Source organism: Podarcis raffonei, chromosome 1 (genome assembly GCF_027172205.1).
Source record: "Podarcis raffonei isolate rPodRaf1 chromosome 1, rPodRaf1.pri, whole genome shotgun sequence".
Lineage (NCBI taxonomy): Eukaryota > Metazoa > Chordata > Lepidosauria > Squamata > Lacertidae > Podarcis > Podarcis raffonei.
This window is the reverse complement of record NC_070602.1, coordinates 17725997-17740433: the sequence shown is the minus strand read 5'-3', so window position 1 is coordinate 17740433 and position 14437 is coordinate 17725997. Positions and strand designations below refer to the sequence as shown.

Here is a 14437-nt window from a genome sequence, read left to right as displayed (position 1 = left end):
CAAAGTTCTTAACCTGAAGTACTATTTCTGGGTTAGCAGAGTCTGTAACCTGAAACGTATGTAACCTGAAGCATCTGTAACCCGAGGTACCACTGTATTATTTTCTTCAAAATATAGTCCAGCCCCCCACGAGGTCTGAGGGACAGTGGACCGACCCCCTGCTGAAAAAGTTTGCTGAGCCCTGGGCTAAGGAATAAGCCCTAAACAAATCTGGAGTGGAGTCCTCTTGGAAACTGCTGCAGCCAAACTGGTGCCAAACATATTGCTCTGCTTTCCTTTGGACCATATCAGCGAAGCTGAGAGGGGAGTCTTGTCATCTGGGCAGCCCAGGACCTCCATACACGCAGCCCAGGCTTGTGCACTTAGATGCTGCTAATGTGGCGGTTTGACTTCACCCCTGGAGGCGCACTCCATTGTATCTTAAGACAGACAGATGCAAACCACTGCCACTGGGGCCAAACTCACTCTCTAAACTTTTTAAAGCTCTCCCCTCACGTTCTGCATGTAGCTGTCAGGAGAGCTGTATTGAATTCAACCAAGCTGCAAAATTAAGTACGGCGAACGACTTCTTCCCCAGTTAGCTCAATGAATACATCTGAAAAGTTATTGGTATGCAATAGGTCTCATAAAGCATTTCCCCTCCTTCCCAGTGCACATAACACATAGTTTGTCCAGTGTTATAGATTTCCTGTATTTCACCCACATGGAATTCCCACCATGTTCTAAGACAGTGATATAAATGATCACTGAATAAAAGTTTCACCAGGGAGGTTTCTAGATAGTTCTGTGCTTTATTTACTGCCAGGATATAAAGGTAAAGGGACCCCTGACCGCTAGGTCCAGTTGCGGATGACTCTGGGGTTGCGGCTCTCATCTTGCTTTAGTGGCTGAGGGAGCCAGCGTACAGCTTCCAGGTCATGTGGCCAGCATGACTAAGCTGCTTCTGGCAAACCAGAGCAGTGCACGGAAACGCTGTTTACCTTCCCGCTGGAGCGGTACCTATTTATCTACTTGCACTTTGACATGCTTTCGAACTGCTAGGTTGGCAGGAGCAGGGGCTGAGCAACGGGAGCTCACCCTATCGCGGGGTTTCAAACCGCCAACCTTCTGATCGGCAAGCCATAGGCTCTGTGGTTTAGACCACAGACTCACCCATGTCCCAGGACATGTGTATCAATAAAAGCTCAAGGCCAAGATGCTTAGCCAGCTGCTTCCTAACAGTTTCCAAAAACCTAAAACCTAAATTCAATATAGCTTAGTGATGATGACATAGACTTATGGAGAGCTCTATGCCAGCAGTTGGATGTTTACTTTAGGCTGTCACTGCATCGGAAATTTTAAACCAGTTTCCAGAACCTCCAGGAAAGGAACATTCTTGGCAATGCATGCACACACTGCTTTGAAAACAGCTCTGAATGTCCAATAAAGCATCTTCTGCGGGAGGAGGGGTGGGAGTCCAAATCCACATCCACTCTGATGAATGATTCATAGTGGGATTCTTTGTAACTGCTCAGCACAGCTAAGCTACAAGGAAGCATTCCAAAATCTCTGAAGGACTCCATTTGGCTCCAGTGTACTCACAGATGCTGTGACAAAGATGCAATCTGTTTAATGTCAGGGCTGATTCTGGTGGTACTTTTCTTGCAGATTACTGACGTTATTCCGATAGCTTTATTCAGAGGAAAGCTGCTTTTGCTGGTAACCTTCAGAATTCTGTAGGATGACTTTAGAGAGCTGTGTGTGGAATAGCCACAGGTTATTACTTTTTACAGGTATACCAGTTCACGTGTACATCTACTTTCCAATGGGGGGGGGGTCGGATCTGTACAATGTGGCCATGCAACCATTCTTCCCTCATTTCTCTGAGATTCTTAGGATTCAGCTATACAGCTGCAAATAAAACGTTTTAAGTGTGTTGTAAAGGGCATTATACAAAGGTGACACTAGATGGCGATGGTGAGCTTTGGAAAATTCAATATATTTTTCAAAACTTTTTTTAAAAAAACATTTTCACAACATTAGACTGCAAAAAAACCCCATGAACTTCTAATTTTTTTAAATGGAACACTAGTGCTATCTGCACAGGTGTAGGATAACCTTAGCATTACTCTTTCAACTCCTTGCTGTTTTGGAGCCATTGTTGGGTCTATAACCCTCAAAGGCAGCATTGGCTTGGCAGAAGTTGGAAGAATTTCAGGCAACCAAAATGGTGGCGGGCAATAATAATACTATGTGCCACAAGGCATCTTTGCCCCACAACACACACACCCCGAGCTGGCCAGATGCCTAGCCAAAAAGCACAGGGGGTAGTAGTGGAATGGTGACTGGTCAAGGAAGATTGACAGCAGGCAGGAGAAGAATGGGGAGGCAACACCAAGGGCAAGTGGTTAGGGCAGGGGGAGGTACCTTGCCTGGCAGTACCTCTGATTGATTCTGTCATTGAATTTCTGCACCTCCTCTCCAGCTCCTCTGAAGGAGACTCCTCTGCAACTGTGTCTGCTTCCTTAGAACAGTAGTTCCTTGTGGGCTCTTTCCTTTGTCTGCTTGAGACGAACGGCTTCTCGAGAGCCAATTAGGAAGTGCTGCTTGAAGAAGATAGACGCAGCTGCTGAGGAGGACAGATTGGAAAAGGCAGAAGAAGCTTATTCTGTTCTTCCCTGACCTGGCTGGCTGCTCTAAATAGAAGGAAGTGTCCCTTTTACTAAGAATTCGAAGAAGTCACAAGATGCCCAGTCACACACACCATTTGTGGTCCCAGCATATGACTCTGAAGGCACATGAGGCCACCACCATGGTAAAAATAAGCAGCTCTGATTACTGCAAAGCACTCTAGCTGGGGCTTCCCTTGTTGTGCCTGACCTGGAAGCTGCAGTTAGTGCATGGTGGCTGGCAGGAGTGAGACCCCATGAACATGCCACACCTCTGGTCAGAGATCTTCACTGGTTGCAGATTTGTTACTAGGCCACTTAAGTTCAAGGTGTGTATAAAGCATTTAATGGCTTGGGACCAGTTTTCTTGCGGGATCACTTTCTTCCACAAGTGTTCCCTCAACCGCTTCAGTCTGTGGCCTTGCCACATAATACTTACTCCACAGCTGTAAGAAATTGGTCTTCTCGTGTGGCGGCACTGATTTTGTTAAATAAACACAGTGGTACCTCGGGTTAAGTACTTAATTCATTCCAGAGGTCCGTTCTTAACCTGAAACTGTTCTTAATCTGAAGCACCACTTTAGCTAATGGGGCTTCCTGCTGCCGCTGCACCACCGGAGCCCGATTTCTGTTCTTATCCTGAAGCAAAGTTCTTAACCTGCAGCACTATTTCTGGGTTAGCGTAACCTGAAGCGTATGTAACCCGAGGTACCACTGTAAAATTAAGCAAACCTATGCCTTATTAATTCCCCTGTAATATGCTATGGCACAGTTCACACACTCAGGGAATAGATGCTTTTGAATTATGGTGCTGGAGGAGACTCTTGAGAGTCCCATGGACTGCAAGAAGATCAAACCTCTCCATTCTTAAGGAAATCAGCCCTGAGTGCTCACTGGAAGGACAGATCCTGAAGCTGAGGCTTCAGTACTTTGGCCACCTCATGAGAAGAGAAGACTCCCTGGAAAAGACCCTGATGTTGGGAAAGATGGAGGGCACAAGGAGAAGGAGATGACAGAGGACAAGATGGTTGGACCGTGTTCTCGAAGCTACCAGCATGAGTCTGACCAAACTGCGGGAGGCAGTGGAAGACAGGAGTGCCTGGCATGCTCTGGTCCATGGGGTCACGAAGAGTCAGACACGACTAAATGACTAAACAACAACAGGAATCCTTCTACAGCTATCTGAAATTCTGCAGAAGACAGGGGATTCACTCCTAGGGCAGCACAGGATGGAGCTACAGGAAAGCACAAATATTCTTGTATATAGATCTGTATGAACACTTAGATCATCATGGGGAAATTCAACTTTCTGCACTGAACCACACAGAATATCATAGGCCAGTGACCTAAAAATGGACATTTTCTACTATTGCCCCAGAAAAGGAACACTCTTCTTTCCACCATACGTGAAGCAGTAATCTTCAGTTGCTTCAGACGTCTTGTGAAGACTTCTTTTTTTTTGCCCAGGCTTTCCCCAGCCCATAAGATAGTGCTTGAATCTCCTGAATTCCTGTTTTATTTAATATACATATAAATATATTACTGTTACATTGATTTTATGTTGAATTCCCCCCCCAATGATATTCTTTGTCTCAGTATTATATAACCACTTAAGAGATTTTAAAAATATTGAACAATTTATAAATGCTTTTAAATAAATAAGGTGAGAATTGGCCCTCTTAGGCTCATTTTTAAGTCCTTCACTTTGCAGAAAATGGAGAAAGCAGAAGAGTGGCTCACTTGTGCTTTTGCATTCTCCATTTTCATACAGTGAACAGCTTTTCCACTTGCAAAACAACTTTACTGAATCCATGAACAAGTGGGATAATCTTGGCTTAAGCCCGTTTAGTCTCACCTTCTTCCAACAGGACTGAAACAGCTTTTCCAAATACTTTGTCTTAACAGGTTTGTGGACTCGGGTATTTGCTGGCTACAATAAAGTCGCTCACCTTTTTTGGAGAACCGTTGTCAAGCCAAAAAGCATGCACCGAATCAAAAATTTTCAAAGGCCTCTGTGTTTTTAATTGAGCCATAAGTGCAATTCCAGTTATGGCACTTTCCATCTATGGTTATATACTTTAGGGGAGGCTTTGTGCAGGTTTTGGCTTGTTTTTATTAGCCACATTTTACATTTTGCAACGACTGAAATAGCTAAGAATGCTGCCTGAGGATCCTTGTCTTTCAAAAAAGGGGGCCGTAATGGAAATGCCTGTTGTAACATGATTTGTTCCATGCCACTGTGGTTCTTAATGTCAAGACTCCCAGAAACATAAAAAATAGAGATGACAGACATATAATTCTACAAATTATTTAAGTTTTCTTGTTAAAAAAAAAAGTATATGGAAGCCACACTAGATTCACAACTGGCAGGGGAAACAAAAGAGAGACCAAAAGGCTTTGGAACAGCCTTCACCAACGTCGTACCATCTAGAAGTTTTGAACTAAAAACCCCATCAGCCCCAACTAGCACAAGAAGTGCAGCTGCAGCACAGATTCAATAAAGGAAGGAGATGGACCTGGTGCAACCTGCCTTCCAAAGCTTTTGACAGCTGCCCTAACACCGTCCCACCACCCACAAGTTGTTGTTGTTGTTGTTTAGTCATTTAGTCATGTCTGACTCTTCGTGACCCCAAGGACCAGAGCATGCCAGGCACTCCTGTCTTCCCCTGCCTCCCGCAGTTTGGTCAAACTCATGCTGGTAGCTTCTAGAACACTGTCCAACCATCTTGTCCTCTGTCGTCCCCTTCTCCTTGTGCCCTCCATCTTTCCCAACATCAGGGTCTTTTCCAGGGAGTTTTTTCTTCTCATGTGGTGGCTAAAGTATTGGAGCCTCAGCTTCACGATCTGTCCTTCCAGTGCGCACTCAGGGCTGATTTCCTTAAGAATGGATAGGTTTGATCTTCTTGCAGTCCATGGGACTCTCAAGAGTCTCCTCCAGCACCATAATTCAAAAGCATCAATTCTTCGGTGATCAGCCTTCTTGATGGTCCAGCTCTCACTTCCATACATCACTACTGGGAAGACCATAGCTTTAACTATACGGACCTTTGTTGGCAAGGTGATGTCTCTGCTTTTTAAGATGCTGTCTAGGTTTGTAGAATGCCATAAAAGAAAAGTAGTTCCCAAAGGTGCACTCAGTAGGGCCTCAAATTTCAAGAGTGTTGTGTGCAACTCCAAAATCTGGTGCCCTTTGCCTCTTGCATTCCATGCTAAATCGTAGTTGTGGTGTCCCTGAGGCTCTGCACCCAGTGCAACTGAACTGGTCGCACTCCCCTAAATCCACTTCTGGCACACTCTTCCATTGTCTCCCGAGACAAACAGATGCCAACCAGAACCAGAGGAGTCTTTTTCTGAAGGCCCTCCTCCAACAGCAGCAATTTAAGCAAGTACTTGCGTCACTTAAGGAGGGGGGGGAACACATGGGAAAAGGTCAAAGCTGTAGAAATTACAGCAGAAATTCCAGAATTTCAGAGTTCTGGCTGCAGAAAACTTCAGTTTGTGTTAGATTTCCTGAGTGGCTTGGCAAGAACACGCACGTGTCTTCAACTGGCCCTTGGTAGAGAAATAATCTGCATGCTTAGGCATTATTATCCCTTCCCACATTCCATGAATGATCCCTGCACCGATTTGTTTAGGGGTGTGCAGAGGGAAAGCACCAGAAAAAGAAGAAACAAATGACACAAAAGGGGCCAACTGAAGTTCAGGAAGGGGTTGGGATTTATATGCTACGATTTATTTATTTTATTTATTAAATCATTTCTATACCATTGCTCATAAACAATATTGCAGTACATTGGAACAACCACCCATTAAACTATACAATAAAAACATATTAGAATTAAATTAAATTCAAATCGCCCAACCATTGTGGATTTTTTTTAATGGCCTGCATAATAAGCCTGGCAGAACAGAAAGGTTTTCAGCATAATATAATATAATGTGCTATATTACAGCATATTTAAGCGAGGTTGGGTGGGAATCTGTCATGGGTGCTTTAGCTGAGATTCCTGCATTGACCCTTGGGAGTCTTTTTCCAACTCTACAATTCTATGGTTCTATGAATATGGTACGTAATTTTGTTGTTTAGTCGTGTCCAACTCTTTGTGACCCCATGGACCAGAGCACGCCAGGCACTCCTGTCTTCCACTGCCTCCCGCAGTTTGGTCAAAGTCATGCTCGTAGCTTCGAGAACACTGTCCAACCATCTTGTCCTCTGTCATCCCCTTCTCCTTGTGCCCTCCATCTTTCCCAACATCAGGGTCTTTTCCAGGGAGTCTTCTCTTCTCATGAGGTGGCCAAAGTATTGGAGCCTCAGCTTCACAATCTGTCCTTCCAGTGAGCACTCAGGGCTGATTTCCTTAAGAATGGATAGGTTTGATCTTCTTGCAGTCCATGGGACTCTCAAGAGTCTCCTCCAGCACCATAATTCAAAAGCATCAATTCTTCGGCGATCAGCCTTCTTGATGGTCCAGCTATGTAATAAGCACCTATGAATTGCCCTGCTGGATCAGGCCAATGGCCCATATACTAACAGCATCCTGTTCCCACAGTAGCCAACCAGATGCCCATGGGAAGTCTGCAAGCAGGACCTGAGTTCAAGAGCCTTCTTCATGTATCTGTGGGGTTGTTGTTTTTTGTCTGTTTGTAAATTGCTCTGGATTTCCCTGGGCAAGAAAAGGTGACTAACAAATTCAATAAAACAACATCATCATCAACAACAATTCACTCCTGCAGTTTCCAGAACTTGGAATTTAGAAGCATACTGCCTCAGACAGTGGAGACAGAGCACAGACCTTGTGGCTGGTAGGATAGCCTCATCATCTTGAATTTGTGCAAGTTGCTGACCATCACGGTTTCTGGTGAGAGCAAGAACAGCATATAATTTGGCATCCCTGCTGGGTTTAAGGAGGTGCGGATGGTTCCCCCGCACAAGGCACCGAGCCAAGAGGATGCAAAATAATAACAAGAAGAAGACTTATATTTATACAGGTGCCTATTTTTTTTTAAAAAAATATTGTACCAAGAGCAGTTATTGTGAAAATCAGAACTATTTAGGAAAGGGGCGCCATATTTTGACGCCCTATTATCCCAGTCTGTCCCTGTTGCCATATGTGTGTGTGTGTGTGTGTGTGTGTGCGCGCGCGCACTATTTAGAGTTATTAAAGGGGGGGGGATACATTGGGGATGGGAGGATGCTTGGCTCGGTGCCCTTTATTCCAAGCCTGGTGCCTACTAGTGCCGAGGCTGCGGCCGGCCTTGGTCTCCTCCGCGCCGCTCGCTCCTCCAGGCACGTGTCTCCTTCTCCTTGGCGCTCCGCGAGCTCGGCGGGCGCCGCTCCAGCGACTATTTACCCGCCCCGAGCGGGGAGAAGGCGGCGCCTCCGCCCTCCTCCTCAGCTTTTTCTTTTTGGGTCTGAGGCGCTTGTGCGAGCGAAGGGGCGGCCGAGCGAGCAGGTCCCCTTTGCCCCCTCTGCCCTCGGCGCTGCGTCCGAGTCGTCCTCCGAGCGCGCTGAGGGCGCGGCAGGGCAGCGTCCTCTCCCTTCCCTGCCCAATCCGAGGAGGCGGCTGCTGCCTCTCGCCTTCCCCGTCTCCCCATCGGCTAAGGGGCCCTCAGGGCACGGCGGCGGGAGCTGCCGAAGCGCAAAGGCGCACCGCGACGCGCGCGCCTCGCCAGACCCTCGCAGCGCACGGCTGCGAGAGCCCGCGTGAGCCCTCACCGCCCGCCCGCCCGCCCGCCCGCCGAGGGCCATGGCCGGGCGCGAGCCCCGGAGCTGCCGCCGCCGCTTCCTCGCCGCCAGGAGCCCGCGCCTGTCCTGAGCGCAGCAGCGCCGAGGAAGGGAAGCATGGCGCGGGCTGCTCCTGGGCGCCGCCGCCCGTGGCCGCTCCTGCTCGCGCTGCTCCACGCGCTGCCGGGGCTGCTGTGGGGCCACCCGCAGTGCCTGGACTTCAAGCCGCCCTTCAAGCCGCCGCGCCCGCTCCACTTCTGCGTGCAGTACTCGGACTTCGGCTGCTGCGACGCCGAGCGCGACGCTTCCCTGCTGGAGCGCTATTACCGAGTGGCCGAGAACTTCGACCAGGCCGCCTACGCCGCCTGCGCCAGCCACCTGCAGAACCTCTTGTGCCAGGTGAGCCCGGTGGGGCCACGCGGCCCGCCCCTTTCCTCCCACCCGCACCCCCCCAAGTCCTAGTGAGCGGGGCCTAGTGTGGGACCTGGGAGTCCAGGGTTCAAATCCGCACTCAGCTCTGAAGCTTTATTGGGTGACTTCGGGCCAATCGCTCCCTCTCAGTCTGACCTACCTCACAGGGATGTTGTGAGGATAAAATGGAGCAGGGAGAAAAAACGATGTTACTCCTTGCAGGGCAGCTGGGATATAAAGGCAAGGAATAATGTGCCAAGCGTCGTCCCCTGTTTTCACCTAGAGCAGCCACGCTGGGATAAATAAATGGACAGCGCTGCCTTGTCTTGTTGGCATTCTTCACTCAGCTCCTGCAGAAAAAGGGATAAAGCAGATTGTCCCACCCAGCCAGGTTTAATCCAAAAGTCCAGGTATCACATCATGAGAATGACTGCAGCCTAAGCTGCAGTTGGAGTCTTCCATTAGGATTTCTCAAACTTGGGACTCCAGCTGTATTTGGACTACAATTCCCATCATCCCTGACCATAGGCCCTGCTGATGGGAGTTGCAGTCTATCCATGTCTGCAGGGTCAGTGGTTCCCCATCCGTAGAGTTGATGGACCAGGCAGCTTCCTATAATCCTTTCATCCACTGCCAGTCCACTGTAAGGGTATTCAAGGGCTGTCCTGCCTTGTGAAATAGCACTTCCATTAGATATCCTTCCTCACAAACAGATAGGCCCATCCTTCAACATTCTGCATATTTAGGTAGATGGGATAGATGCTCCACTGTCCCATATGTGTTTGCACCCAGTTCATCTTTATGAAGTATAACCTACACTCTGCTTTTACCCTAGAGGCGAATGTCAAAGTTATCTTCATTGCAGCCAGCTGTGGTCCTTCTTACAGGATTTTGCAAAAGTAGGCTATCCAAGTGATACCTGCATTCTGTCTGGTTCCATATTCACCAGCTAGGCTGGTGAAGGATACACACAGATGATGCTGTTTCCCTACTGTTAGACATCATATCCCTCTCTGTCCATGCACCTTCTCCAACAAAGTGAATGATCTGAGGGTCTGCCCCCCCCCATGAGTTAGCCCTCCTTTCAAAATCTTCTAGGCAAAATAAGAAGCTCTTTGCAAAGTAAGAAGCTCTTTGCTCTTCATAATACCATGCAGCCTCCTTGTCTTGCTTGCAAAACTTGCTGGACCAAACACATGCTGGTAACATAGATTAATATCAGGACTCTGTGTGTTCTTAAGCCATGAGCTTTCCTCCAGCACCAGGTGCATTGGACAGGTCTCAATGAACGGGCTGTATAATTCTCATTTCTACAGGATATGCTTTGCCAAGCGTTTCTCTTTGCTTGCTTTGTCCATTCTTTGCTCAGTCCCTATTCCAGAGGATGGTAACAACACCTGAAAACCCCAATACATGAAAGGCATTGCGGTGATTTGCTTGATTTTCAATACTTTTCTGAATCTATTCCTGTACTCTTGCCATAGTAGAATATGTACTAGGTAAGTGTCTGCCAAAAAGAGGAGAGAATACCAGCGCCTTGTATATTTTCATTCTATACATCTTTTGGCAAAACGCCACAAGTGGACTTCCAGTGTGTTAGCTGCTTCTATTTCATTTCATATCTGCAACATGAAAACTGGTCATGTTGAGTCCTATTGAGTCACAGAGCTGCATAGTGGAAAGGGACCTACAGGCTATTTAGCATCATAGAAATGTAGAGATGGAAGGGACCCTGAGAATCATCTAGACCAACCCCCTAGAATACAGGAATATGCAGCTATCCCATCAAACTTGCAACCTTGGTGTTATCAGCACCATGCTCTAACCAACTGAGCTAATTGAACTCTTAGTTTATCCTAAAAAGGTAAAGGTACCCCTGCCCGTACGGGCCAGTCTTGACAGACTCTAGGGTTGTGCGCCCATCTCACTCAAGAGGCCGGGGGCCAGCGCTGTCCGGAGACACTTCCGGGTCACGTGGCCAGCGTGACAAAGCTGCATCTGGCGAGCCAGCGCAGCACACGGAAACGCCGTTTACCTTCCCGCTAGTAAGCGGTCCCTATTTATCTACTTGCACCCGGGAGTGCTTTCGAACTGCTAGGTTGGCAGGCGCTGGGACCGAACAACGGGAGTGCACCCCGCCGCGGGGATTCGAACCGCCGACCTTTCGATCGGCAAGCCCTAGGCACTGAGGCTTTTACCCACAGCGCCACCCGCGTCCTAGGCACCCTACAGCGCCACCCGCGTCCTAGTTTATCCTAGGCAGGAACAAATGATTCAGAAGACATTGTTAAATGTTTATATTAATTCACAAGGTCTTACATCATATTTTATTATTTCGCAATGAAACAGGAGGAATTTTCTCCAAAGAAGACATGAGCATGTTGGCATATGATTCTGGATTCTGGATCTCTCCCTCGTCATTTAGAGAAAGCTAACATGTTGTCTGCACTGGCCATGAAAGTTGCATAACTTAGGGCATTTCCAGACTGTCACTAGTTTTAAGCGGTATTCAGATCACTGGCAAATTCAGGCTGTGCAATTTGTAATTGTTTGGGAGGTCTTGCCCAACAAACTCGCTTCCCAAAAAGTTTGAACTGTTTGCAATAAGGAAAGTGATGGGAAAATGCATCAAGTGAGATAACCTTTACTTGATGCAATATCTAACCTTTCCACAAACAAATAAGTATGCATGCTCACTAAATATCGTTCAACCTCCCTGCAAACGAATCAGGATGAGCGCTTAATAAATAGGTGGTCTGGAAGCACCTTTAGATAGGTATACAGTCGTACCTTGGTTGTTGAACGGAACCCGTTCTAGAAGTCCCTTCAACTTCTGAAAATGTTCGAAAACCAAGACGCGGCTTCTGATTGGCTGCAGGAGCTTCCTGCGTGCAAATGGAAACCATGGAAGCTGCATCGTACATTTGGGTTTCAAAGAACGTTCACAAAACAGAACACTGACTTCTGGGTTTGCAGCATTCGGGAGCCAAAACGTTCGGCTGCCAAGGCGTTCGTCAACCAAGGTACGACTGTATTTGGGATAAATGGAGACTAAAAAGAAGCATCTGTTGTAAATGCCAAGGGTAGTGTCCTACTCAGCATAGACTCCTTGAATGTAATGAACCTAAGATAGCCAAGTCCATTACCTTTAGTGGGTCTACTCTGAGTTGGACTAGCATGGATTACCATAGGTGCAAGAGTTGTCAAGTTCTTGCGGAGCATTGCTGATGGAGGGCTTGTGGCAAATTTGCAGTGTGTGTTTGTGCTGTTTAGCTCTGGAGATAAAGGTCATAGGTTACGGCCATTGTTCTGTTCCTTATCTTGTGTGTCAAAAAACTGCATCGTCCAGAGCCCTGAAATCCCATACACGCCACTTTCAGCCGTTCATCGTGCTTGTGTTTTTATGCTGTAGCAGATGAATAATTTACAGGAATCCATTAGACTGATTTAGGCCCTGCTTCTCAGACACACAGATGGTAATTTTCCTCAAAATGTATTCATTAGTCACATTATTTTGACAAGTGTCTCTGTGTATGAATGTGAATACTCCAAATTCCAGCTCTTCCTATATTTAGTTGTGGTTTATTATATGACATTGTTTCTCTTCCGGGAATAGAATGAAATGTTGATCGTATTGCCATATCTATTCCATCTGCAATAGCCAAAAGAAACTGTCTATCTGCACCGCTGGCAATAGCCCTCAAGTAGACTGTCAAAGCCCTATGTTTTTGCCCCTGTGATATTTTACGTTCCTGGAAAAATGGGGGAAATAAACCTCCTAAAGGGAGTTAAAGGGATTACACTAGTACAAAAAGATCTCTGACCCTCCTAGGTTGCAAGCTTATCTTGCTTTACTAGAGAGTAGACTCATAGAGTTGGAAGATACCCCGAGGATCATCTAGTCCAGGCATAGGCAAATTCGGCCCTCCAGATGTTTTGAGACTACAACTCCCATCATCCCTGACCACTGGTCCTGTTAGCTAGGGATGATGGGAGTTCTAGTCCCAAAACATCTGGAGGACCGAGTTTGCCTATGCCTGATCTAGTCCAACCCTGCTGCAATGCAGGAATCTCAGCCGAAGCATCCATGACAGATGACCAGTCAACCTCTGCTTAAAAACCTCCAAGGTAGGAGAGTCCACAACCTCTAAATGGAGCAAGTCCCAATGAACTCAGTGGAATGCACTGGATGTCATGGTTAATGCAGTAAATATCTTAGGGCACTGGTTCACATGTGCATGTTTGTCGCCTAGATTGATGACCTGCATGTGTGACTGCCATAGCTATAGACATTTCCCATCATTTCAGCGATGTTGCTTTTTCAGTGGAGGCTGTTGATAAATTCAGGTGTGAGTTTAATTTTTTATTTAAGACATTTATATGCGTTTCTAAGCAGCGTATGTAAGAACAATCCACAGAAAACTGGATAATAAAACAAATAAAGGTTTATAATAAAACTGAATGCTACCTTAAAATGCTTGCTGGAACAAGAAATTCTTAGTCAAGTTCCTGAAGTTCAGCAAGTAAGGGTGCCTTTCTGATTTCAGTTGGGAGGGAGTTGTGTACGTGCATGTGTGGATCGGCCTTTTCTTAAAACAAGCTTGCACATTAAGGAAATAAACCCTTATCCATGGAAAATAATGTTAACATTTGTGACTGCTTACTGGTTATTTTTCCTTGATGCTTTCAACTGGTCCAGGGCAAAATCAGATATATCCTTATTTCATCCTTACAGAAACCAACACCCACCTCCAAATGCCCTTAATTCCCAAGTGGGAGGGTAATATCTAAGTCATATTAAAAGTAGTTCCACTGAAATAAATGGGTCTACTCTACATGTGACTAATGTTGACTATCACCCAGACTAAAGATTTCATTAGTTACATAAAGCGTTGACGGCCATGAAACCTCTCCTAGGCTGCAGTCCTGAGCACAGTGAGTTCTTCCTACACTGGCTAAATAAAAAGTCCTGCAATGCTCTTGTTTTGTTCCCATCCATTCATTGAGACTTATGGAATAACACGTTCTGATGGATTGAGTTCTTATTCATGTTCATGACCCTTCAGCTCAGTTAATCTCGAGTGCAGGATTGCAGCCTTGGGAAGCAATCAAGGCATTGTCGAAGAGTGGCAAGGGATGGCAAGAAACACGGAAGGGTCTGCTTGATGAAAGCTTATTTATGACACACAGAGAAAAGGCCTTGATTTAGGGAATAAGTGCCAGAATGGAGAACATGTATTTATGTGCAAGCGCGCTGAAATGAGGTCCATTGTTCTGCAAAGATGGGATGATTCAGAGAGAATTGTGTGTGGAGCTGTGATGACTCAGCTACATTTCCCACTCCCTAACATTCTTCTTTTCTAAAGGTCAAGTGGTGGAGAATGATGGTTACTAGCGGTAGAGTTTACTTAAGAGCTGGTAGGGACCTTGAGGGTCAATTTGTCCAACCCCCCTTGTAGTGCAGGAATCTCAACTAAAGCACTCACGGCAGATGGCCATTCAACCTCTGCTTAAACACCTCTATAAAGGAAAGTCCAGCACTTTCTGAGGGAGTCCATTGTTGAACAGCTCTTACTGTCAGAATTTTTGAAAACAAATATATATGACAGAGGAACATAGTTGTTGTTTAGTCGTTTAGTCGTGTCCGACTCTT

The 14437-nt window shown here is 46.5% G+C and overlaps 1 protein-coding gene across 1 annotated transcript in view; it reads left to right on the top strand.

Annotated features, from left to right (window-relative positions):
* Nucleotides 1-8377: 8377 nt before the first annotated feature.
* Nucleotides 8378-14437, top strand: part of HHIPL1 (HHIP like 1) — a 34380-nt gene continuing 28320 nt past the window's right edge. The window contains exon 1 of the mRNA XM_053375336.1: nt 8378-8772. Coding sequence (XP_053231311.1) covers nt 8491-8772 — 282 coding nt within the window. The 5' untranslated portion in view covers nt 8378-8490. The remainder of the gene's footprint in view (nt 8773-14437) is intronic.